Genomic DNA, 26,947 nt, shown 5'->3' with positions numbered 1-26,947 from the left:
ACAAATAGTAGTGGATACACCAGGTGGGGCATGGCCAGTATCTTCCAGATATATTTGGCACTAGGATCTTTTTCCCACAGAAGAACAACATGTCCTAGATAAACATATTCTGAGAAATTGTGAGTCACAGTAAAGTGGGTTAGCTTGTGGTAGTATAGAGCCATTGAAACTCAGCTTGGTTGCTTTAAGAGGATGGAACGAGTGTGCACATATTGAGCATAAAGGAAATTTTAGTTTCACAAAGAATTTGGTTTCCTATTATGCTATTTATTGCGTTGTTTTTGCAATGAATAGTCATTCCTCATGTAGCTTTTTGTCTCTTCAAAGTACCAGATGGAAGTCACTTGCTAGCTGGGACTGCCCACCCACTTTTTTTTTTTTTTTTTAAATAAGTTGTGGATGGACACACTACCTTTATTTTATTTGTTTGTATGTGGTGGGGAGGATTGAACCCAGTGCCTCACACATATGAGCAAGCACTCAACCACTGAGCTACAGCCCTAGCCCTGGAATCCATATTTTTATATGATTAAGGTAAAGCCTCTTAAGTGTGAAAAACTAGAAATTGTACAATTTGGGGTGGAGGTGGTCATCTTGAGCTCTTGCAGAACAAGCAGAATTAAAAGCATAGCACATAGAAAAACCTCCAATAAATATGGCAGGCCCTTGTTACTCCTATTTGGTCAGTCCATGTTTTTGTCTTGGGAGTTTTAAGCTCTTTTCATTGAGTGGTAACTACATGGTTTAGCCTCCTGCCTTTTCCTTAACCCATGGGCTTCCTCTGGAGGCTGGGCAGGGAGCTAGCCATTGTGCCCCTTTGGTGCATCAACTGAGTCAAAGAACTACAGTGAGGAGGTCAGTGAGGAGATGAGGCCTCTTGCTCTGAGCCTTTTGGGCATTCACATTTCAGGAAGGTTTATCCAGTTCTCTGCATGGGTTAAGGTTAAGGGTACATATGTGTGTGGGCACATCTCTGGTCACACCTATGTGCCTTGCTTCAGAGGTGTTTTTTGTAGGATCCAGTAGAGAGATGAGAGTGCTTGTTTCTCTGACTACAGAATGACTCTCTTAATGTTCATGTCTTGTGGAAGTTACACTTCTCTGATCTTTTTTTTCTTTTATAAATTAGAAATTTATTAGGTTCTCATATTCAAGCTCTTAGAAAACTCCATTATCTTATTACATATTGGTAGGAGATACTTATATGGAAGTTATGCCTATATCCCAGAGACTGTTAGTAGAGGGCTAAACGTAAAAGATTATGAATGTATTCAAACATAAATAAGCAGAGAGGAGAATGTGATGAACTCCCATGTAGCCACCCCAAGCTTGGTCAGTCTTGTTTTCACTACTTCCTTTCCCACCTTTCTGCTGTATTTTAAGGTCTGTTGTATCCTTTATCTCTTGTTATTCACACTTGGCAAGTATTTATGGGGGGAAATATGAAGGAATCATGTGATTCTCTGCCATGCTTTCCTATTAAAATTGGCTACTATGACACTTATGTTACAGAATGTTTGATGTGATATTAAGAGGCCTAGTCTTGATGTGACTTTAAGAGGCCTAGTCCTTGCACTATCAGCTAGTTGTGTCACTCTGGACATGTTTCTGAAACTCTGGACTTCCATTTTTTCTTTTGTAAAAATAAAACACTGAGTAATCTGGGTGATCTCAAGATTTATCTACCTGAGGTCAGAATCAAGTAAAGCCACAGCAGAGCCACTAGGTGAAGCAGGCAGTGAAATCTGGTATTGGGGACAGTCAGTTGTATGGGATCTGCACACTGATTTACCAGCTTCTGGGCTTCTGAACTCCCTCTTGATACAATACAGACCATTGAAAAACCAGCATTGTCTTTGGCTCTAAAGGACAGGGGATGTGTGTGTGTACATTCAGAATGCCTGACGTTGTTTAGAAGGACATCTAACCATGTAAAAAGAGATGGATGCTTGTGAAGCAGCCAGTGGCATGTTCTTTTTCATTTGAGAAGAGTCTCTTTGTTGTCCTCCAGGTGCCGACTTATTAAAACTGACAAAGGAAGATTTAGTTCAAATTTGTGGTGCAGCCGATGGAATTCGGCTCTATAATTCACTGAAGTCAAGGTAAAATACTGTGGACTGTTTTGCGTGAAATAAGGACATACCTTTCTTCGCGTGGGGGGTTTGGGCAGAATGTGTTTCCACGATAGGTTGGCGTGTGCCTGTGTGCACCGTCGAGCATCGGCAGCATCGTGCTCACGAGAAGACTGTTTTGTGTACACCTTCAGGGCAGGCCCAGATATGATGCAGGCACTGATGAGGGCAGAGGTAGACTGTAAGACTGGTAGCAATGCACATGGGCAGTACTGATTTCTTGAAGACGACTGGGTTTGTTGCCAAGAAAACAAAACTTCTAATTTAGGTGAGCTATACAGAATCTACGGTTTTCAAGGTCATGACTATTATTAAACAGTTATTAAATATGTAAACTTCTAATTGTGAATTAAAATAATAGAACTGTAAACTATGCTGGCTTTTACGATCCATTTACTATCATTGTTATTTCTAGACTTGGGGTGTGAGAATTCCATTAAAATTGAATCACTGATTTAAATTGCTTACTTAATCTTGAAACTTAAATTTACCAGCATCTGACAGACCATCTCAATGGTTTAGAGTCTGGATCATCATATTAGACCACCTGTGATAGTTGTTGTGAGGTGTGTGGTTTTTACATTTTTATTAGTAAATTATTTTGTATAATGAAATAACATTGTAAAATTTTCATAAGGAAATAGAACTTAGATTCCTATAGTTGTCATGTGTACGTGTGTTCAGGCAGCTTCTCTCCTAGGCTCATCTTGGCATCTTCTGATTGCAGGTCGGTTAGGCCCCGCTTAACCATCTATGTCTGCCAGGAGCAGCCGAGTAGTGCCACCCTGCAAGCGCAGCAGCAAGCTGCAGGCAGTGGAGGCGAGAATGGCAGTGGGACGCCTTACGGTGGGTATTCAGGGTATCTCAACCCTGTCACTTCCTTTCTGCCCAATTACTAGTGCAGGAGTCTTGATAGTAGTAGGCACCAACTATAGGGCCATGTCCTTGGGAAAAGAGGAAACTAGCAGTCTTTCTCAAGTTCTCTTTTATATGGCCCCTTGTGCCAGAAATATCTAAACAAGCAAAAGACTAGCTTGAATTCTTTGAGATTTTTATCTGGCTTTTTGCCCCCTTAAATCTCAACATTTACTGAAATGGCAAATGTACACTGGTGGCTTGATAACCCCCCTGCCGCGCCCCCCCCCCCCCAAAAAAAAAAAGGAGGAATACCACTCCTCTCCATTTTACTGACTGGCAAGATGGGGGGAATTACTTAAAATATGTGCAAAGATGCATCTGTATATCAGTCCTAAGTGTGGACTGGGTTGCACAGTGATCTGTTCATGAGGTGATAGGTCCCTATCAGTGGTAGTAGGCTCTGTGTCATTTTCCATCTGTATGTTAGGAGGCATCTCATCCTGAGGGTTTTTCTTATTTATACAGTATAGCACTGGATTAGAGCAGATATTGAAAGGTTGGTCCCTTTTCTCTTCTGAATATAGCCTTAAAATAAGTAAGCATTTTTATTTTAAATCATATACTTTCTACTATTTTCTTCTTCTTACGTTTTGAAATAGAAGGCAACATACTCAGAACTTTAAAGAGAAAGATACATTACAAAATTCAGAGGCAGTTATTTGCCCTGATAAATACTTTATGGTTGGAATTTTACTGAAAAAACAAAAGGGCAGCAGTCACAATTACAGAATTTTCTATTTGGTGTTAATTTTACTCCAGAAGCTATGAATTTTAAGATTCAAGGTACAAGTTCTTAATCTAAAAGGATAAAAATTTTTAAGAATCTCACCATGTATCTCCAAGGTCTTACACATCATTTACATATCATTAAGACGGTAATATTTTAGAGGTTACATCCCCAAACATAGGTAACACATTTAAACTCCGCCACTGAAGTGCCACAGAATAGCCATAGAATGTATGTTAATGATATCCAGTAAAATTTAATTAGGAAAAAATGAGTGGAGGGAGCTGGGATTGTGCCTCAATGGCATTGTGCTTATCTGGCACATGTGAGGCAAAAGATTCGATCCTCAGCACCACATTAAAAAAATAAAGGTATTGTGTCCGTAACAAAGGTTTCTATACTCATAAATCCACACACACAACAAGGAACACACCCTTATTTATGGAAACAGAGTTCTCAGCAGTGGTATTTTTGATCCATGTCTAGCTTGACTCTGTCATTAAGCAAGACCCGCATGAGTCAGACAATGCACATGCACACTCTGCAGGTGATGTCTGCTGGTGACTTATATGTTCCCGGAATGCAGAACGCTGGATGGACTCTGGCTAGGGTATTCTGTAAAGAAGTATCAACCTTCATTGTCTGTCTGTAGCCTTTCATGTGGTATCTTCTACATTATTTTAAATTTGTGTGTGTGAATATTGGGGTGGGGGTACCAAGAGCTTTCATTCCTTAGGATAAATTCCCAATAGTAGGATTATTGGATCAAAAATAATGACCCCTTTAGGGCTCTTTTTGTATATTACCAGAAATATATACATTTTAAAAACAACTTTCTTCAAGTATGATTTGTATACCATAAAAATTCTTTTACTGTAATATGCAGTTCAATGGTACTTCAGTTAGTTTACAGTTTATAGCCATTGTTGCAGTCCAGCTTGAGTCCCATTACCCCAGAAAGACCCCTGTGCCTGTTTGTAGCCCATCCTAACCCCTACCCCATTTTTCGGTACCTGGGATTGAACCCAGGGTTGTTTAATCATTAAGCCACATCCCCAGCCTATTTTTATTTACTTATTTTTTGGGGGACAGGGTCTTGCTAAGTTGCTCAGGGCCTCACTAAGTTACTGAGGCTGGCCTTGAAGTTGTGATCCTCCTACCTTGACCTCCTGAGGGCTGGAAAGGATGCACCACCATGTCCAGCTTCCCTGTTCATATTTAACTTTTGAATACAAGAGACTTCAGTGCAGAAAAATATAAAAATTTAAACCTTAAATCATTTTGTTAATGTTAAGTTATACATGCAAACATAAATAATGTATTATATTTCAGATGGGTAGTTTGATATTTTAAGGTAGTAAGGGGGAAAAGAAATGTTAATTTGGTCCCATTATAAATTTTAAATTTTATTTTTTTTTTTTTGGATACTTTGAAAGATGTATTCTTTCTGTGAATCAAGTAGGAAGCAGGTCAAAGATTATGGGTAATATGCTGGTTTTTTTTTTTTCTTTCTTAAATTTCAGTTTACCATGCAATCTACTTGGAAGAAATGGTTGCCTCAGAAGTTGCGCGAAAACTTGCGTTGGTGTTTAATATTCCTCTCCACCAAATTAACCAGGTTTACAGACAGGGTCCCACTGGCATCCACATTCTTGTTAGTGATCAGGTAAATTGGATAATCATCCTCATTCATTTTTCCCTTTCACTGGTATTTACTTTTGTACATATCCTTGAACTATAGAAAATAATTCTGTGGTGATCTCTTTCCAAATACTCATGAGAATCATTTCCAAAGAGTTAGTGATCAAATTTTGTAAGAATTTATAATCAAGAATTTTAGTGATAATAAGGAACACAAGTCAAAGAAAACTGCTTATCCTCCCCACAACCCTTTGCATTCGGATACTCATTTCAGGACTTTGAAAGTTAGAAGCAGGCTGTGTCCCTTTTTATGAGGTGGACATTGGTTATTTTCTCATTTTGGTCATTATGGCCACCTTAAAAAAAGCCATGAGAGTTTAGAAGTACAACCCACCTCCCAACTCCATGTTCAGAGCAAGTAATCATAGAATAATAACATGTACTTTGTTTTAGTCAATATTAACAGAACTGTAAGGAAGTGCTCCCCATAGATCACAGAATGACTGACCAGATCCTCAGGGACAATGATGGCAGGGATGGTCAGAATAAGGTCTTGCGAGTGTAGCAGACACACATTTTCACTACCTCACACTGGCTTCAGGAAGTATTTTGGTAATTTGAGTTCTGTACTTGTGCAAGAATAATATATAGACTATAATATTTTCCTTTAATTGATTTTAAATCATTTCTATTCATTTAAAAAGGGACAGTAATATCTTAATTGTACTTATACGTGTGCTTTACTCTTCTAGATGGTTCAGAACTTTCAAGATGAGAGTTGTTTTTTATTCTCTACAGTAAAAGGTACTTTGTACATGTGTCTTTATACGCAAATTATGAACAATATTGTGTGCCTCTGATTAGTTCCCCTTTTGTGTGCTTACTCTTGAAAATGCTCTCTCTACTAATTTTTAAGAATTAGAGAAATGAATCAACAGAATGTTTTTAAGGACTATAATGGAAGTTAACTAGCAGATGAGGAAAGGTGTCAGTCTTTCTAGATAACTGGGAAAAACTTAGTTCATTCAGTTAACGTTTTACTGAGCACTGTTTCAGAAATTTAATGCTTAGTGAGTGTTGAACAAAACAAAGAGTCCGTGTAACTCCCACTCTAGTGGGGAAAACAAACCAAAATTGGCCAAACTTACCAACATTTTAAGTGCCAAGAAGGAATTGAAAAGTCTGTGGGGTGTTTATGGATAAGGGGAATCTGGAATGGAGGACATGGAACAGTTAAGGAAGGCTTCTATGAAGAGGTGTCTTGAAGGATGAGGAGCTGGCCATAGGAACAGTGTCCTAGGGCAAATGATTCCATCAAGGCCTGGAAGAGGGTTGTGTAGCTGTCATGTAGTGTGTGAGGGTGAGTAGAGCAAGGTGGGGGGTAGGGTTTTGCATTCAGGACTGAAGTGATGGTAGTTTGGATTTTAGTTGAAATGCATTGGAAAATCAGTGAAGTTTAAACAAAGTAGTAATGTGATTAGATTTTCCTTCTACTTTCAAAATGGGGGGCATGAGAAGACCACAAAACTGGAGGCAGGAGATGGCCATCCAGGCAAGAAGTAATGATTTATAGACTGAGCTGCACATTTGAGGGAGTAGTAGTTGTAATTGCCAGTTTCTTGTTGAGAGTTACCATTTGGGGTATGTCAGGTAGTCACTTAATGATGCCATTCTGGGTCTGAATAAAGAGGTCTGGGTTTAAAATATAAATTTAGAAACCTTCGGCTTTTCAGAAGTTATAAAGTTGAGGTCATTGGAGGAGACAGTATGGAAAGAGGGCTCAGGTGAACTCCAATGTTAAAAGATTAGGTAGAGAGTTTTTAAAGGCCAAAGAATTTGAAGAGATCTATGTTCATAGATTGTTTTAAAGGGCAAGTGGGTTAAGATCCCAAACCAGGCTTAGCACAACTTTCCCTAGAAGAGGAAAATGTCATGCATTACTTACTCTTTCCTGATTTTACTTTGTGCCTGATGTGTCACATATGACATCAAGTTACCTGCACTTTTGAAGTGATGTCTTATGTGGACTGAACTACATTCAGTGACCTGCAGGGCTGAATTGTAACCAGGACTGGTTCACCTGTACTTTTCTGCTCAACTTTTACTCTGTAAAACTCATTGCGTAACAAAAAGGAAACTCATACTGTAATTGTGTAGTTGTGAATTCAGTAGACATTTCAAACTTAGGATTTCCCTTAAAATCTGTTTTTCAGACTTGTGTACATTAAAAAAAAAATCATTTATCTAAAATACCTTTAATGCTTCTCATCATTTATGGAGGCCATCAGGCAAAAGTTGGATATATTTTTTAAATGTTTCAAGTCTGCCTCCAAGGAGTTAAAAAAATTTTTTTCTAGGAATGATAGATGTTTGCACCCTCAGGTTGTGTATTTTCTGTAGGGTTGACTTGGCCCTTGCAATATTTTCACCTGTTCAGCTTCCAACTTGTGCTGTCTCTGGCTTACAGATAAGTTCCACATCACACTGCAGAACTGGCAAGCAGTATGGGAGCTTGGCTGAGAAGGGCACAGCCAATCTTTAGAAAGCAGAATGGCTAAAAGGGGAATGTGGACATGATGCCGCCTAAGAGAAAAAGCTAGAACAAATGAATGTTTTTCTCTAGAATTAGTTGAAAGTAACCTCTGAGGTGGGGGTTGCAGAGTTTTTTTATTTTAGTGTTCTTGCTTTCCTAAGCCAAGTTAAAATTTTTTTTAACTTTTATCCTTTTTCTGCAGCTGAAAATAATGATGGTATCCACATAATTTTGAAGTGATGTCTTATGTAGACTGAACTATATCCAGTACCAAATAAAGTCACGCTAAAAGTGTGTGAAGACTGAATCCAAGAAGTCTTGGGATTGGATTTTACTATATGAAATGTTTCATATTGAAAACACAGATGACCTTTCTAATGAGTTGTATGAGAGGCAAATCTCACTGTCACTGCCATAGCCAAGCATCCTCGTGAGAGTGAGCACGTCGGGACAGCGTGCATCCAGCTCTGGAGGCCATGGGGCAGGCGGGGCTACCTGCTTCTCTGGCAGAGGCCAGTAGATACAGTTCCCAGAAGCAGCCCTTGGGCTTTTTACACTGTATGCGGTTTGGAAATGAATGTAAAACTTAACCATGGGCATTTACCTATCTGTGCCAGTTTGGTTTTTATTGCCTGAACCTTATGCTGACCTGGGGAGGAGATGGGGGACAGTGCTATTGTGGAGCCAGAAAGGATTCCTTCAGCGGAGAGATGGACTGTGCTGATGTGATGATGGTCAGGTAAGAGGCTCGGCACCTTCTCAGAAGAAATCATGTCTAAGGGTATAGGTGTGAAATGATCATGCCAGACTGGAGAGGATCCAAGCCAGGAAGATGGGCTTGAAGCAAACTGCATTATCAGGAGTACCTTGGTGAGAGGATCAGTGTAAATCCTAATAGGTACAAAGACTTGTGTTTTTGCTTTGTCACAGATTTATTGAATAACTTTTTTGCTTCTGCTTCCAATTTTAGCATTTTAGTTTCTGGTTTTCATTTTTTTGAAGCCTCCTTGCCTTTTAAACTCATGGTTTTCTTTCTTGTTTCCTTCTTATTTCTCCACCACCTTACTCCTGAGCATTTTTAAAGACCTACCCCAGACATTGGAAATAGGTGACATAGGTAGGAGGCACAAAGTTTTATTGTTGGTAGCTTCTGAGTTGGTGTTATGGGATCTTTGTTATGAATAAGATGAGGTTTTTCATGGAAACACTAGATATCATAAATCTAACACTAAAATGTACCAAAAAAATAAATAAAAATCCCTTGGCCTCTTCTCAGATATTGAGCTTCAGTACAATCATGAATAAACATTCTGATTGAGAGGTTTTTAATAACTACACAATGGCTTTTTCTTAAAGTATGCATCTTTCATAAAAAGTGTGCTAGCATACTCCCCCCACCCACCCACCAAAGGGAATCCACTGGTTTCTTCTTTTGCTCCTCCCTTCACTCAGAGCCTTCCCAGAATTCATTGAGCATTTTTTGAGGCCTATGGTGTATCAGACTGAATTTTTAAACTTTTTAATTACAGCATCTCTGTTTACTAAGCTCTTTTGGCTTTGAATGTACCATTTGAGCCTCGTCTTTTGTTCAGGTGGAAATAGGAATGATTAATTATAAGTTTGAAGTCTCTCCCAGAAGACAAATGACTTCACTAGGTGAAAGCTTTGACATTTTGGTTTATTCATAAAGGGGTTAATTATTTGCTACGAAGAAGCACTGTCTGAATATTTTCATCTTAGTTCAGAAATATCTGTTACTCCTATAGACCATGTAGGAGGAGAGTTTTCCTTTCTGTCCTTCTCCCCTTTGCTTTTGTGTGACCACATGTTTTCTGTACCAGTCACTTGGTTCTTGAAAGAAGTAAGCTTCTCAGTTGTTTTAGAGTTTTGCTTGTCTATTTAGCATTCCTTTGGGTCTCATGATTTATGGAACAATAAATGTCATTTAATGCTGTGTGCTATTTTGAATTCATCAGGTTTTAGAAAAGTGGGATAAAATACAAGCTCATCAAACTTGAAATTAATACTGAGTGGCATTGACCGTTAGTCTGTCCCAGTGAAACAGGTTAAATAAATTATGGCACCAGCAAATTTGCTACTTTGTTTTTTTAATAGTAGGATGTACACATTTCAGTACAATAAATGTTTTCCGATTGTTTTGCAAACGTGTCTCATTTAAAAATGTCAGTTCTTGATAGTTTCACTTCAAGTTGACTTTCACCTTGCTAGTTTCATCTCAAGTAGAGTCATAGAACCAAGGGAGCCACTGTCCTGAGCATTCAGAACAAATATTGTAAGAGGCTAAGCTCTTGTAGGTTTTTTTCCCCTCAAAACTAAGGACAGGCTATTCTACAAACTGTTCTTTACAGAGGAAGCAAACCTGGTTTTCTCACTTGAGGTAACCCTCTATTTTTAAAAATGAGGTCATGGATCGTTTAGCATCAAGTCCAATAGCAGTGAGAGGTTGTATCCTAACTTGAGAGAATGTATGGCAGTCTCTGGTCATTAGAAAAAAAAAATCTTCTCCAGTGCTGGGGATTAAATCCAGGGCCTCACACATGGCCAGGTAAAGCACTCTACCAATGAACTATATCCCAGCTTTAAATTAATACAAACTAATCAATCATTGTAACAAGTTTGTTACATGCTCATTTGTTCACTTAAATGGCTTCATCAGTTATGTCCTCCATCCCTAACAGTGGCGCATATATATATATATAAACTGCTATGGCATTCATATAACCAGGAAATACTGGAGTTTATCAAAAAGCAATAAAATACTCAGTACTTTAATGCTTACTCAATCTTGCTAAGTCAATTTATGGGGGGTATATTTTTATCTGCCATCTTTGAATGCAGCTGAGGAATTTGTCCCCTTAAAAATGCTTTTATCATTGTCTATAAAAGCATAGAAAGCATTTTTGTTTTTATTTCTCATGAGTTCTAAGAAGTGGTTGCAAGGATCAGCTGCCATTAACACTTGAGTTCACAGTGAAGGTGGTAATGGGTTCCTAACCTTCAATAAAGATCACAAATGTGGACAGTGCAGAGCAGGACTCAGTTATAACATCATATCTTATTTCAGGTAATATTAGGAGGTCTGAATTTGGAAAACGGTTTTACTCAGATTTATGTGCCAGAAAATAGCAATAAAACCCTCTGAATTAAGTATTGCAATGGTTTATTCATTTTTATATTGTGAGTCCAAAAGGTGCCAACACTTTTCTGAGTTTTAAGTGTGTTAAAATTTTTGAATAGTTTTGGTGTAACCTGATTTCTAAAATTTAAAAATAAAAAAAAAAATCACATCCATTCTACATGCATCCATTCATTGTTTTTAATTGTATACTAGAGATAACTTAAGCCTTAATTCCTGTTTCTTTAGATCCCCCATATTTGGTGAGAAGTATGGAATAATTAGCTTTATTCCATATAATAAAAATGCATTATGTGCTGTAGCATATGCCAGAGCTTGTAATTTCCAATCAGGCAACACAAACTGAGTTGCTTTTGTTTTGTTTTGGTCCCTGGAGGTGGATATGACAGGCTGATAACAAAGGTGAAGACCCTGCTTCACCCAGTTTAGAGTCCTCATTTCTTTGGTGTCTCATGGAAACCTGGTATTATGCCTTCCACATAAGTTTCTACATATAAAACTATTTGGGTATTGTGAATTTGCATTACAGTCACTTTGATAAAATTGCTATTTAATCTTCAAAGTGAAAAGTCCAGCTAATCAAAATGCAATTACTGTGGATTAAAGTAGGCCACTGGCTTAAGGATCAGGTAGAAAATCAACAGGTTATATTTTTCTGCTCAATTTGTGCTAACACTGATGGTCTGTTTGAGGAATGCTGATAAAGCCAAGGATAGGACTTTTGTACCAAGATAGGTACCCACCTCATAAGGGATCCAGGTTTCTTGTGTGATCTTGAAGACCATTCTTGCCACATGTTAATGGACACAAAGTTTTGATTGCATCACAGCAAAATAAAGGTGAAACACTATCACCAGAGTTACTCCAATCCATACTGAAGGCTTTTACCTGTAAATGCCTTTCCCAGTGGAGAAGCAAGAGATTTGGGTAATGATGGAATAATCATGAAGACTGATCTTCTCTACAAGAAGAGACACCTCATCACCCCTTGGGCCTGAGCAGCGGGCTGTCAGAGAATAACACAGCACCTACACAGTCGCTGTCCACTTCCTGCCACTGCTGTTGGTGGGGTGACAGGAGCAAAGTAGGCATGGACTTTGACATGAGGGAGCTGAGCCTGGAAGTAGAAAAAGTGGAGTAGTCTTTACCCTGGTATTGGGATTATAACTACTTTTCCCTTAATACTATTAGAGAAATTATTATTTTTGCTCAGTGGCAGTAACTGGCCCTATGGGCAAACTTGAGTGAAGGACCCTGGATAGGGCTGCTTTGCGGCGAAAAACAATATATGTGAATTATATGAAGATGCCAAGATTATGTCCTGCCTCTTACTGATAATGATTTTAAGTTGTTTTCCTTGGAAGGAGAGCCTCTTTTTATTACTGGTGATTGAACCCAGGTGTACTTTTACCACTGAACTACACCCCCAGTCCTTTTTCGAGATAGGGTCTTATCAAGTTGCCCGGGCTATCCTCAAGCTTGGGATCTTCCCCAGCCTCCTGAGTTGCTAGGATTACAGATTATGTGTCACCATGCCTGGCCTATGAGGGTGCTGATCAGACTACATGGAACATCTCCCCCAGACTCACTCAAGTTGAACTTCCAGAGTGGGATCTAAGCAATGGGATTTTTGAAGCAGTCTAAGATGACTGACAAATGAGTAAACCAGATAAGTTTGCATAACTATTGACTTAGGATAGAATGGAGAAAGTGAATGTTGATTTGGGGAGGGAAACCGGGGCTTAAACTCAGGGGCACTTGACCACTGAGTCACATCCCCAGCCCTACTTTGTATTTTATTTAGAGACAGGGTCTCACTGAGTTGCTTAGCGCCTCGCCATTGCTGAAGCTGGTTTTGAACTTGCAATCCTGTCTCAGCCTCCTCAGCTGCTGGGATTACAGGCGAGTGCCACTGTGCCCAGCTGGATATTGATTTTTAAAAAAATGATGTTCAGTTTATTAATTGCTGAGATTCATCTCATCACTACATCTCATTACAGACTATGATGGGTGGAGGGTGGGGCTAGAAACCGAACCCAGAGCCTTGTGCATGCTTGGTAAGCACTCTATCACTGAGCTACCTCCCCAGCTATGGATATTGATTTTAATGTTTGATTCTGTTGCTCAGAAACAATGTCAGGTTGAGCCCACTCCCCAGCCCCAAGCCTACCCGCATCCGCTTGATGCCTGCTCGAGTGACCTGCTGGCAGTCATACAGCTCAAGGCGCTCCAGGCCACGGCAGTTCTCTAGATGTTCCAGAGCCACGTCAGTGATGAGAAGACAGTTGTCCAACTCTAGTACCCGCAGCCTCTCATGGCCACAGGTGCTGTTGCTCAGGTGCAGGATCCCATCATCTGTGATGAGCTCACAGTGAGAAAGGCTCTGGAACAGGAAGAAAAAATGTTCATAAGACTCTCTTATTTCAAGACTCAAGCCCTACGTAAAATCAGGGAAAGTTGCTCATTAAATGTCCCAGAATAACTGCTAATGTGGCTTGATTATGTCCCCTAAAAAGCATGTGCTAGAAACTTTATCCCCAATGAAACTGTTGTGAGTAGAGCCTAATCAGAGGGGAGCTATTTAGGCCATGGGGGCTCCACCTCTACTGAGTGAATTGACAAAAAAGATTTCCTGCCCCACTTTTGTCCCCTGCTACAAGATGACACAACAAAAAGGCTCTACCAGATTCTAGAACTATGGGGAATAAATTTCAATTCATTCTAAGTACCCAGTCCATGATACTGTGTAACAGCAGCATAATGCTTTATGAGGCAGGGTCAAAGGAAATGTTGAGCCCTTCGTTACGGGGCTTCAGGGTAAAATTTCAAAGTTTACTTCCTTGAGAGCAGTTTATCCAATTCTTCATTTGAGTGGAGGCAGTGGAATAAATGATTCTAATGTTCTTGTTTACTAGAAAATTGTGCAAACAACCATGACTCAGATGGGCATCTTTGAAGGTTGTGAACAAATGGAGCTTCAACAATGTGATCTGGCTTTACTAGCCCCTTGGGCCACAGCTCAAGGTTGCAGAAGGTTACTCAGATTCATTTATATAGCTTAAAGTATCATTTCTGCAATTCTACAAAGGTCTCCTTACTGAGTTTCAGGGACCTGACAGTGTCCCCATGCTTATCAAATTTAATATTTAATTCAACATAAAAATTCTTCAGAAGCAAACAAAAAATACTGCATTGTTTCCTATTGTTCATTTGTTCCTTCAAATACATGAGTTCCAACTGTGCCAGGCTGTGTGTATGCATTGTTGAAGCCCAGATTGAACAGTTGAAATGAAATCCACATTTAATATTAAACTGAAGCTGAGGTAAGTGCTGGGAGTATATGACTGTGGGATTTGATCTAAGAGACCAGTGAGTTGCTATCTGAAATGCTCAAAAAGATGTCCAGTATCACTACATGCCTACTAGAAGGGCTAAAAAAAAATATTAAAAAAATAAGTGTTAGCAAGGATGTGGAGGAACTGGAGTTCCTGTGTTGCAATGGCAATTTGTATATTCTTAACTGAAATGTATGTTAAACAAAATCTGATAATATAGCAATACTGGTTATAATAGCCCCAAACTAGAAACCACTCAAATATTCAACAATAGAAAGGATAAGTAAATCACAATAGGCTCATTCTAGAAAGCAATGAGGATGAATAGCAGGGCACCGTGGCATCTTGACTTGGAAGACTGAGAGGAGAATCAAGTTCAAAGCCATCTCAACAACTTAGTGAGGCCCTAAACAACTTAGCCAGACCCTGTCTCAAAAAAAGGGTTGGGGATATGGCTCAGTAGTCAAGCACCCCTGCATTCAATACCCAGTACAAACACACACACACACACAAGATACAATGAGTGAACTTCACAAATGTAATATTGAGTAATGAAACCAGACAAGAGTACACATGAATCCACTATGTAATTTCATTAGTAAAATACAAAAACAGGAAAAACTAATACATGCTGTTGGAAGTCACCACCTTTGGGAGATTAGTAACTGGAAGGGAGCAGAATGTGGCTTTCTTGGATCATGGTAATGCTGATCTTTAGTCTGGGTGTGTCCGGTTTATGGAATTGCATTAATCTACACATCAATGATAAGTGTACTTTTCTGTATATTTTACTTCAATAAAAAGTTAAAATTGAAAAAAAATAGCCACTCTGCCAAATTGTGTGGAAAGGTGGATACAATAGAGAGCAAGTGGGAAGCTATTACATTCTTGGAGGTAAGGAAATGCCTTGTAGTTTGGACCTGAATGAGTTGTGGTGGCAGGATGGGAAGTTCTGCAAAATGGAAAGAGAACCAAGACATTGACGCTGAATATAAGAAACAGGCAGGTCAGTCTAACCTAGAGGGAAGGGAAGCTTGTCAGACTGCGAACCTTGAACCTTGATTCCTTTGTGTGCTCTGTCTTAACCCTGTGGGGTATGTTTCCTTTCTCAAGAATCCAATCACACTACACAATTCTATACAAACCAATATCTTTGTAATGAATATCTATGCAATCATTGTTTTTTGTCTTTTAGAACTGACTTATGGATAAAGCCAGAAGACTTCGCTAAAGTTTTTCAGGAGCCCACTTAAGATAGTCAAAATCCTTATTTTTTGATTGACCTACTTATAATAAATTGCAACTAGAAAATGTAGTGTGTATATATATTTTTTACAGTTTGGAGAAAGAAGACAACTGAGGTAATGTATGGATACTAATCTCTTCATCGCTTTAATACAGAGAAATTGAAGAACTAAGAAGTTAACATTAGCGTCTAGGACCATGGAGGCACTCCTACATTAATTGAAAGACTAATGTACTGGCATATGCAAATATTCATATAAATTTAAAAAACTTGTTTAAGAAAAAAATCAAAGAAGCCCTTAACCTGTTCTGAGTCCAAAGGAAAATATGCTGCCAACATTGTTCACAGAGCAAATACACTGCTTATTTTACACAAACTAAGCAACCAGTAGTCAAAACTATCTACTTTTGGGCCACCACTGTGTACGTATTATCTCAATTTATTCTTCAGGCTAACTGTGCAAAGTGTTATTCCCATTTTACAGATAAAGACTTTGTAGCTCAAAAAAGTTGAGACTTGCCAGTTACAGCCAGCTCAGGGTGGTCTTAAATTTTATCCCTGCCTTGCTGTATCATCCCTGGCAGATGACAGAAGGGTTAGGCTGTTTTTATTAAGGGGCGCTATGTTAGACTGATGGAAGAAAGACTCAAAAAAAAAAAAAAAATCAGTTTCATCTATCCACAGGCTAATCAGGAATGCTGCACTCTGGAAGTGAGCAGCCTATGTTAGGTTCCTCAGTCAGGTGGCTCAGGGTGACAGGGACAGAAGATGCACAGCAGGAGGTAAAACCACTCTTACATGCCATCTACAGGTATCTTCTGCTCCCATGGATATCGTGTGGATGTGTAAAAGAAGCAGGGAGAGGGACAAACTTAATTATCTATTATTGCACAGAGATTCTTTAGAACATAAGTTGACCACAGAGGTTATCCCTGTGGAAGGAACATAGTAACTCGAGTTTTTAAATGGGAGTGAGATTTTTCTCTTATATTCTTGGCATTTAAAAAATTTTTTTTTCTTTTGAATTTTGTGATTCTTTTTCTGCATTAGTTGATATGAGCATGTAATTTTTGTTCTTTAGCCTGTTAACATTGTGGATTACATGGATTAGTTTTCAAATATTAAACTAGACTTGTATCCTTAAAACAGTTCAACTCTGTTGGTCATGTGTATAATTATTTTTAATCTATTGATGAGTTCTATTTACTAATATTTTGTGAGTTCTATTTGCTAATATTTTATTAAGATCATTTGCTTCTATATTTATGAAGAATACCAGTCTGTAGTTTTGGTTTTTGGTGCTGTTTTTGTTTGGTTTTAGAATCAGGGTATTACTGACCTTGTGAGTTATGAAATGTTTTCCCATTTGTTTTGTAGAAGAGATTGTATGGAATTGGTTTTAATTCCTTATGTTTGGAAGAATTCTCCACTTAAACAATCTGGGATGAACATTTCCTTTTTTTTTTTTATTGGTTATTCAAAACATTACAAAGATTGCAGAATCACATCGGTTTCCTTTTTTTTTAATATTTATTTTTTAGTTGTAGTTGGACACAATACCTTTATTTATTTATTTTTATGTGGTGCTGAGGATCCAACTCAGGGCCCCACACATGCTAGGCAAGCACTCTATACTGCTGAGCCACAACTGCAGCCCTGAACATTTACTTTTTGAGGGTTTTTAAATCAAATTTTATTTCTTCAGCAGTTACAGGGCTATTAAGGTTATTTATATATATATACCAGCCTTCTATTTTATATTGACTTTGTTTTGAATGTCCATTTCACCTACATTGTCAAATTTATACAGTTGTTCCTAGTACAGTTTGAGCAACCCTAACCTGAAATAGGGAATGCTCCAAAATCTGAAACATCTTGAGCATCAGCATGAGGCAATAAGTGGAAAATTCCATATCTGACCTCACGTGAGACAGGTCACAGCAAAAAATGCAGGTACACTAAAAATTTTACCAGGTATATATTAAACAAAATGAATTTTCTATTTAGATTTGAGACCCACCCCCCAAATATTTATTTACTTACATATACATAGACATTCCAAAATTGGAAGAAATGTGAAATCCAATACACTTTTGGTCCCAAGCATCTCAGATACTGGTTACTTTACCTGCATTCCCTTAATTTTCATTGGATGTCTGCCTTTGGATGTCTGGAGATTGTGTTTGTGTGTGTGTGTGTGTGTATATAGATACAATAATATGTAGATGGACACAATGCCTTTATTAATTTTTTTATGTAGCACTGAGGATCAGAACCCAGTGCCTCATACATGCTAGGCAAGCGCTCTACCACTGAGCTACAGTCCCAGCCCCCAAATTTCATTTTGATGTTAGCCATTGTGTCTTCTCTTTATCAGTCTTGCTAGAGGCTGTTTTCCTTTCCAAAGAGTTTTCTGTTTCATGGGTTTCACTCTGTAGTTTTTCTTTTTTCAACCTCACTGAATCCTACTATCATTTTTATTATATCTTTCATGTTTTGGTGGTGATTTTTTTTTCTTTCTTGATGGGGAAATTTAAAATTACTGATTTTATTTTTAATTCAATTTTTAATTTTTTCCTTTATTCTTTAGAGTTATACATAATATTGAGGTTCATTTTGATAAAATTATATAAGCATGGAATGTAATTTGCTCCAATATCCTCTTTTTAAATGTAAGCATTTAGTGCCATAAATCTCCCTCTTAGTACTGTTTTAGTTATACCACAATTTAAAAAAAAAATTTAATTTGTGTGTGTGGTGCTGGGGATTGAACTCAGGGCCTTCTGCATGCGAGGCAAGCACTCTACCAACTGAGCTATATCCCCAGCCCCACAAATTTTAATGTGTTATATTTTCATGTTCATTCAGTTAAACTTATTTTTAAAAATTTTTCCTTGAGACCCCTCTTTGACCTAGGATTATTTAGAAAATGTTTTGTTTAGTTTCCAAATGTTCAGAAATCTTCCTGTTATCTATTTTGATTACCATCTTTAGCATTTTCAAGGGTGCAGTTCAGCTTTGTTCAGTATATTCAGATGATTGTGCAGTGGATCTCAGAACCTTTTCATCTTGCAAAACTGAAACTCTGTACCCATTAAACAAATCTTCATTTTCCTTCCACCCAGCTCCTGGCAACCACAATTTTACTTAGTTTCTGAGTTTGACTAGATAATTCATGTAATTGAAAGCATATAAGTGAAAAAAGACACTTGTCCTTTTGTGATTGGCTTATTTCACTTAGTGTATGGCCTGATACATGTTGAAGCATGTATCAGAATTTTGTTTCCTTAAGTCTGAATATTTCATGTATGTATATGTATATACCACATTTTGCTTATCAAATGATGAACACTGGAGCTGCTTCCACCTCTTGGTGGAATAATGCTGCTATGAATATGGGAGTAAGATATCTCTTTAAGGGGGATTTTTTAAATTATTATTTTTAAATTTTAGAAATTTATTTTAAAATTTTTAAAATTTGAGGGGGAAATTTAAAATTACTGAGATTTTTTAATTCAATTTTTAACTTTTTCCTTTATTCTTTAAAGTTACACATAATATTGGGGTTCATTTTGATTAAATTATATAAGCATGGAATATAATTTGCTCCTATATCCTCTTTTTTAATGTAAGCATTTAGTGCCATAAATCTCTCTTTACACTGCTTTAGCTATACCACAATTTTTAAAAAATTTTAATTTGTGTGTGTGTGTGTGTGTGTGTGTGTGTGTGTGCGCGCGCACGCGCACGCGTGATGCCGGGGATTGAACCCAGGGCCTTGTGCTTGCCTTGCAATTACTTTTAAATCTTCAGCTTATACACCCAGAAGATTGCTGGATCATATAATTCTATTTTTGACCCTTTTAAGGACATACCATACTGGTTTTGATAGTGGCTACTCCAAGTTATATTCCCATCAGCAGAGGACAAAGGCTACAAATTCTCCATATCCTTCCTTTCTTTTAAAGAGCTTCCTTTAGCCATTATATCAGGGTAGATCTGGCAACAAAGCTTAGTTTTCCTTCATCTGAGAAATTTTGATTTCCCCTTTTCTGAAGGATATTTCCACTGGAGATAGGATTGGGGATGAATTCTTTTCTTCCTGCACTTAAAAATGCAGTGCCACTTCTTTGTATATGGTATTTCTCTCTCACTGTTCAAGGTGTTCCTCAGGCTGGGAGTGGAGCTTGGTCATAAAACATTTGTCTGCAATGTACAAGGCCCTTTGTTGAATCCCCAAAACCACCAAAAAAGGTTTTAGTTTTCTGAAGATTGATTATGATGTCTCGATTTGATTTTCTCTGGGCTTTTCCCATTTGGTGTTTGACCAGTTTCTTGAATCTGCAGATATGTGTCTTGCCCGATTTGGCAATTTGCAGCCATGATTTCAGCTCCACATTTTCCTCGTCTTTCTGGAATTGTGATATGAATGCTGTATCTTTGTTACATGACAACTCTATCATTCCCAGAGACGTCTACTCGTTCTTTTCTTTGGTCTATTTCTATTGCTCAGGTTGAGTAATTTTCTATTGTTTTATCTTCAAGTTCATGGATTATTTCCTTTGTCTTCTCCATTTTGCTTGAAAGCCATCCATTCAGTTTCATTGTTATATGTTTCAGTTTTAAAATAGTCATCTACTTCTCTCTTATATTTTCTATTTTTTTGCTGACACTGTTTTTTCATTTCTTTCAAATGTGTTCATTTGCTAGATAAAGCATTTTTATGATGGTTGTTTTAAAATTCGTGTTTTATGATTCTGACATTTGCATCATCTTGGTGTTGGTCCCTATTGTCTTTTCTCAGACAAGTTTAGATTTTTTTTCATTTTTGGTATGAGTGTTTTTTCTTGTATCCAGCATCTTGATTATTATGAGACCGTTTGCTATAGTGCTGTAGTGCTGAATAAGGCCTCGAGGGCATGGCAGACCCGTGCTCTACCTCTGAGCTAGACCCCTACCCTAAATCTCCCTGAACAAGCCACTTGTGACACTGTACCAGTGGTGGAAGGGGCAGTGCTCCCTTGCTGCTGTCAGTAGGACAGCCTCTCCTGATGCCTTAAGTGCTTTGTTACTGATGGGTGGAGGTAGGGGTCAGGCTCACCTCCAGAAAACTCTCTCTCTCTTGGAATAGGAGAGGTGGCTTTCTGACACTAGGCTCCCTATCTGGTCCCCACTAACACCGCTGGTGGGGAGTAGGCAGCTCAAAACCACGGGGCAAAGATGAAAGATTCTGAGCTCCCCAACTCGCCCTCTGCTGGCAGGGTGGGGATGCTGCTTGTTTTTTTCTGTGTCTTTTTTTGTTAGTATTTGAAAGTTTTTTGTCTTGGTAGGCTGCCCCTTCCTTAATCCTTTGAGTGGAGGGTTCTTTGGATTTTCTTCCCCCTTCTTTTCTTTTCTGTATCTCTTGGCACTTCTGGGTTGTCAGCCTCTTTAGCATCCAGCCTGAGACATGACAAAAGGAAAACTCAGGGAACTCGCCACCATGCTGCTGCTTATGTCCCCAGCTGGTCTTGCCACCTTCTTTTGACCTTGTAGAGTCTTTTTGTCTGTGTTATACAGAACGTTCAGGGATAGTACAGCAGCAGAAATAGGAAAAGTCCACCTACCTCATTTTCCCAGAACTAAAAACTTGCATTTATTTTTCCAGCAAGAAACAAAGTACTGCTCCTTTCACAGATTATACTGATGACATTTGAAGAAACTGAGGTTCTGGGCTTAAGTATTAAATAAGCCAGTAGTAGCTTGGGAGCTGGGCATTGTGGTACATTTGAGAGGCTGAGGCGGGAGGATCACTTGAGCTATGAGTTAGAGACCAGCCCGGGTAAAACAGTGAGACCCCATCTCAAAAAATAGGAGAAAACACTGGGAACATTTTTAAGTGAAGGAGGTTCACTTACAGCAAAAAAAGCTCAGTGATGCTGTTCTCAAGCTTGTTTTCTAACACCTCCTTCCACTTCCACTAGGCTGCTAGGGGCCTGGTAGGATCAGGAGTGTGCATGGGGGTGAACCTCACCATGGGCAGTGCTTCCTAAGAGAGACCTGAGATGGAGGAGTTGAGATCAAATGTAAAAGAGAAATTCAAGCATATTGCCTGTTGGAGCTGCAGCAGGCTGAGGCCTAAGCAATCCAGACATTCTCCTCCCCGGGGGCTCTGAATCTTCCCCTGACACCTTCCAAAGAGAATCCTTTCCTCCACCTGTCTCTGAGAGTCTGGTGGCTTACCAGTGACGTTGTGGGCCTGTCTGCCTTGACAAAATTGCCTGAGACTTTAGGTGAGTAAAGAACTTGGGCTGGGGGTGTGCCCATGCTGAGCACAGGAATCTCTGACCTTCCCTCTTCTCCAAAGAAGCAGACTTTTTGGTGGAGATATGGCAAGGCTGGGGTAGCTGGCATCATCTTAAGAAAGACTGCGATTTTTGGACCCTAAGCCCCACAACTCTAGGGGTGACCCTCATCACTCACATACCAGTTACTGTGCTGAGCTCTTGAGACTCGGATTGGTTCGTTTATATCCACTTTGTTCCAAAAGAACATCTGAAGTGGCTTCTCCTCACCAGGTGCTGTGCAAGGTGCTGGTGCTGGGACAGGAGCCTAATCACAATCCCAGGCTTTCCCTGAATCCCTACTGAGGAAAGCTGCATTTGATTTATAGAAAGAACTTTCAAGATCTAATGCTGAAACTGCAACCATTCAAAATCAATGCACAGAGCTATGGCCAAAATGCCAATGGATAAAATAATTTCTAAAAATGTTCAGTTAATCCAAGAAGAAAACTGGAAAGGAAGAACAGAGGAATAGAAAACAGAACAACAAACAGTGAAATGAAGAGCTGGGATTGTGGCTCAGCGGTAGAGCGCTCACCTTGCACATGCGAGACCCTGGGTTCGATCCTCAGCACCACATACAAAAATAAACAAGTGAAATAAAGGTGTTGTGTCCAACTACAACTAAAAAATAAATATTAAAAAAAAACAGTGAAATGAAGAACACAAATCCAACTCTCTCAATATTATGTTATACATAAATGACTAAACTATTAAAAAAGGTAGAGATCACCAGACTAGACAAAAGCAGGACCCAATGATACACTGTCTCTTAAGATATTAAAACACATAAAATCCAAAAGAACAGAATTTTAGTCCTTTTAAAAAAGAATTTACACTTAAAAACAGAATTAAAAAAAATAAAAAATTAATTAAAAATTAAATTTAAAAAAATCCGAAAGAAAAATATACTTTGCAAATGGAAAGCACAAAAAGGCTGATATATTAATATTACATTAAGCAGACTTTAAGACAGAGTGACAGAGGAATATTTCACAGTGATAAAAAGTCAATTCAACAGAAAGATATATGGTCATGGATCTATATGCATCCAAATCTAATCAGGATAAACTAAAGGTCTTAGCCACGGGAGGTAACCTGTGTACAGGAGCCAAGGTTTGGCCCCAGTAGCTGGGGTAGCACTCACTGGTCTCCACAGATATGTGTGGGAGTAACTGCTATGGAGCTCCGGGAGTGGCCTGATGGTCTTGGGAACTTCAGTATTCTGAGATAGCTATAAGTTCTGAATAAGCCACAGGCTTCAAATTGGGAGCAAAACATGGGCTGGGTCACCTTCACTGTTCTACCACAGAAAAATGGCTCTCTGGATAATTATCAGCCATTCCAAACTCCAAAGATACAATCCAGAGAAGCAGGTCTGACCCCTGCCTCTCCTTCAGCCTTGTCTCCTCTCTAAAGCCCAGCCAGGGCTCTTGTTGATCCAACAAAGAACACATACTAGTTCCTCTGTGTAAATGCCCTCAAGCCCTCTTCACCTTACTCTTACTCATGCTTCAAGGACTGCTCAACAACTGAGAGTAGGATTTAAACAGGATGACAGCTTTGCTAAGAGGGAAGGTGAATCTTGAGGATTAAGGGAGAGATTAAATAACTGACCACAGAATTTAGGCTGAGTGGGGGAGAGGGAACTTCGAATGGGTGAGTGACAATGAAAAGATGAGTCCCATTTAAGTGAAATTATTGCTGCAGTTGGGTTACAGAAGGGGTGACTGGAAAGGAGGAAGACGCCGGTCAGACAGTGGGGCATGAGATAAGAATTCATTCTAGGACTGGGGCTGTAGCATGATGGTACAATGATTACCTAGCGTGCACAAGGCCCTGGGTTTGATCCCCAGTATCATAAAAACAAAACAAAATATGCAGTCTGTCTTATAGTGGTATTTTCAAAGTTGTTAAATGTATCCACTTTAAATTGGAGAAAACAGCCATCTAAATGTTAACAAGTCTCACATTGCTATTGTTTCTTTTAGAGTAGTAAGTAGTGGCTTGATAACAAGATTCTCAAACATGACAGAGAGCAGGCTGACCACTGGGTAATCTATATGCTTGTCATCCCAAAGGGAGATTGACTGATATGACTTCTAATGGTCTTGTTTTCTATATAATATCATAGTGTCTTGTTAAATCAGGATGAAATAAAATATCATAATGAAGAAAGTAATGCATTTCCTTTTTTGGCTGCATTTCTTTTTCTTTAGAATAGTTTCTAGGATCAATGACTTACACAATAAAATGATTTTTGAAAATACTCAAAACTAGCTCTGAAAAGGAAACCAGCTCCTCCATAATCAACAGAAACTCCCCGCCACAAACACATATCCTACAACTTTTAAAAAAAACAAGAAACGAAGAGGGTCCTTAACTGCCTACAGACAAATTCATGCTCTCTCCAATCTTCTGGGTACTGCTCCCTCATATTCTTTTGAATCTGGGACTCCCCTTGTTTGCAAATGCATATTTGATTTACTGTCAAACATAATCAGGTTTTTGAATATCGTTCCGAATTTTGTGTTAGTGTGAGCACAGGCCCTTCCTCTTGTGAAGATCACAGAGTCACTCCTGGAAGCCCATGGTATATGTACCCACTCGCCTCTCTTGCACATAAAGGAGAACCTGGGAAACCTGAGTGTTGGGAACTGAGCTGAAGTAGTCACCTGGCTTCATTCACACTGGTGGTCACTTTCCTCATTTCTTCCCGCTTGCAGATCTTTAGTAAAAGATAAAAGACACATTTCAAAATTCAAAATGGTGTTTCCCCAACAGTATTTCCTCTACTGATCTCTGGAGGCTGGGGTGGAACCCGCTGTGGGCCCCTGGCAGCCTGTGCCTGGGTCTGTCATGGTCAGCACTCACTCTCCCTCAGATCCGTGAGTTTCCTTTTGAGTGGAGATTGGGCTGCTCCAGTGGGACCTCCTGTCCCTACACGAGGCCTGCAGAGAAGAGAACTTATTTCACGTTGCACTCAGTCCAAAGGCCCTGCTAGAAGCCGTGCCCGATCCTTCACATGGTGCCACTATGCCAGGGCAGACTGAGCTGGCTGCACATGCACACTGTGCGACCTGCTGCAGTAGAAACGCACTTCACACAACACATGTGCTCTAACTTGTGCTCAGCTTTGCTTGGGGGTCAACAGAGGAGAACTTAGTACTGTCCTTTACCAAAGTGGGTAGTGCTCCTCAAGTGTCCCTCAAATGTGGATCCTCTGACATTGCAGGTGGTCTCTCCTGATGAGTCATCTTCTTGGTCTCTAACCACTAGAGGAGTGCTTGGCATGGTGGTCCTCAAGAAATGTTTGTAGAGTGAACTGGATGAATAACAGATACCTTTTTCCTTTATCTGTCTTGGCTATTAAAATCTCAAGGCTATGTTAAGATTTCAACTGCAACTGTTTCCTGTTTTTCTGCTAATAATTCTTTATGTTTAAATTTTTTTGATTTTTTTATTTGGAGCTTCTGGTTTTATAGTTTTTTTTTTTTTTTTTTTTTTTTTTTTTTTTTTTTAAACCTCTGTCCTGTTTTTGGAAATAGCTTGTATAAAAATAGTGGACAAAATAGAGAAGGTTTTCCATCACCAGAAACCCCCCTGCAGGGGAGAACACCAATTATTTGGAGGACATCCCCTGACAGCGTGGAACCTGCAGCCTGCTCCCACAGGTATCTGAAGCCTCCTTGCACTTGTGCCTGAGGGGAAGTGTCCAGAGGGAAAGTAGAAATAAGGAAAGTTGCTGGGAGAGTGACTTAAGGCCAAATGGAGCTTTAATGATGACACAGAATTCCAAGCCCTTGAGGAGAGGGCAACTTTCAAAGATGACAGAGGGAAAGCTGGCTTAAGAAAAACTGGCTGTGTGCACCTGTGGGCCTCGGAAAGACCAGACTCGGGAAAGGCCAAGAGATATGGGGACTTGGAGCAGCTGTGTAATTGTGGGGCAAGTCCCTTCACCACTTTGAGTCTCAGTTTCTTCACTTATAAAATGGGGCTCTGAATGGTGCCTGCATCACATGGCTGGCATCTTGTGGGCATGGTAGACTTCCACTCGGTGGCTTGCTCAGCAGACAGTGACCCTCCCCTTCTCCAGGCTCAGATGGACAGAAGTGAAATGTGAGATGTCTGTGTGGCTAAGAGTGGCAGGCACTTATTTTGCATCTTTCAAAAGGTGTAAATATACATCCAAGAAAATGGTCTCTTTCCTTTCTCCCCCAGATGAACAGATGTGAAATACAACAGAAGGATAGTCCCAAACTTGTTGAGGAAATGTGACATTTCATCATGCTAACTTTCACCCTGTCTGCCAGATAAACACAAACTTGAGTGAAGTGACCAGGACACGGGTCCCTGCTGAGGGAAATCAGTAATACCCAGATACCCCGCTTCCCAAGTTAGCCCAGCTGGTGGAGCTTAGAAACTCTAAGCTCTGGAACCATGACGGACAGAGAACCCACAGTGATTTTTTGCTGTGATGGGAGGGTCCTTTCATTCCTAAGAGGTGAATAATGTTACAAAAACTCAAAAGACTCACCAGGGCTTGTAGCTTAGGACAGTGAATGGAGAGCTGGATGAGCGTGCTGTCGGTTATCTGGAGAGAAACACGCTGTGTCAGTGTAGCTTCTACACCAGAACTTAATACCTAATCCTGGCTTCTCCTGAACATGGAAATCAAAAGGTGCAAAAGAGAATTAAAAACTCATCCAGGCATACTCCAGCTGGAAGCTCCTGTCTTTACCAGCAACCTCCAATCTGCCCACTCCTGGAGATGCACAACTGTAACAGTTTGGTCTCTCTACGGTGCCCTAAAAGGGGCTAAGGGGAAAAGAACAAAGAGGGAATGGGCAAGAAGTATTCTCTCTAGAGCCACCCCATCACTGGATATATCAGTTTATTTCTCTCTCAAGTTCTGTGAAAAATAAGAGGAGACCT

At 39.4% G+C, this 26,947-nt stretch overlaps 2 protein-coding genes across 7 annotated transcripts in view; one reads left to right on the top strand and one right to left on the bottom strand.

Annotated features, from left to right (window-relative positions):
* The window catches only part of Ubp1 (upstream binding protein 1), a 50,752-nt gene extending 40,642 nt beyond the window's left edge, over window positions 1-10,110 (top strand). For 3 of the 6 annotated variants that reach the window (XM_076843187.1, XM_076843195.1, XM_076843180.1), the window contains 5 exons: window positions 2,012-2,102; window positions 2,860-2,978; window positions 5,301-5,443; window positions 6,171-6,222; window positions 8,154-10,110. In XM_076843187.1, coding sequence (XP_076699302.1) covers window positions 2,012-2,102; window positions 2,860-2,978; window positions 5,301-5,443; window positions 6,171-6,222; window positions 8,154-8,191 — 443 coding nt within the window. In that variant the 3' untranslated portion in view covers window positions 8,192-10,110. Of the gene's footprint in view, window positions 1-2,011; window positions 2,103-2,266; window positions 2,699-2,859; window positions 2,979-5,300; window positions 5,444-6,170; window positions 6,223-8,153 lie in introns of those variants that run through there. The other 3 variants (XR_013090250.1, XR_013090249.1, XR_013090251.1) reach the window with 3 other exon arrangements.
* Window positions 9,742-26,947, bottom strand: part of Fbxl2 (F-box and leucine rich repeat protein 2) — an 85,160-nt gene continuing 67,954 nt past the window's right edge. Inside the window, exons 13-15 of the mRNA XM_076843213.1 lie at window positions 26,550-26,606; window positions 13,279-13,491; window positions 9,742-12,225 (exon numbers count right to left, since the gene is read on the bottom strand). Of these exons, the coding sequence (XP_076699328.1) occupies window positions 12,118-12,225; window positions 13,279-13,491; window positions 26,550-26,606 (378 nt within the window). The 3' untranslated portion in view covers window positions 9,742-12,117. The remainder of the gene's footprint in view (window positions 12,226-13,278; window positions 13,492-26,549; window positions 26,607-26,947) is intronic.

Source organism: Callospermophilus lateralis, chromosome 1, assembly GCF_048772815.1.
Source record: "Callospermophilus lateralis isolate mCalLat2 chromosome 1, mCalLat2.hap1, whole genome shotgun sequence".
Classification (NCBI taxonomy): domain Eukaryota; kingdom Metazoa; phylum Chordata; class Mammalia; order Rodentia; family Sciuridae; genus Callospermophilus; species Callospermophilus lateralis.
This window is presented reverse-complemented; position numbering and strand designations above follow the sequence as displayed.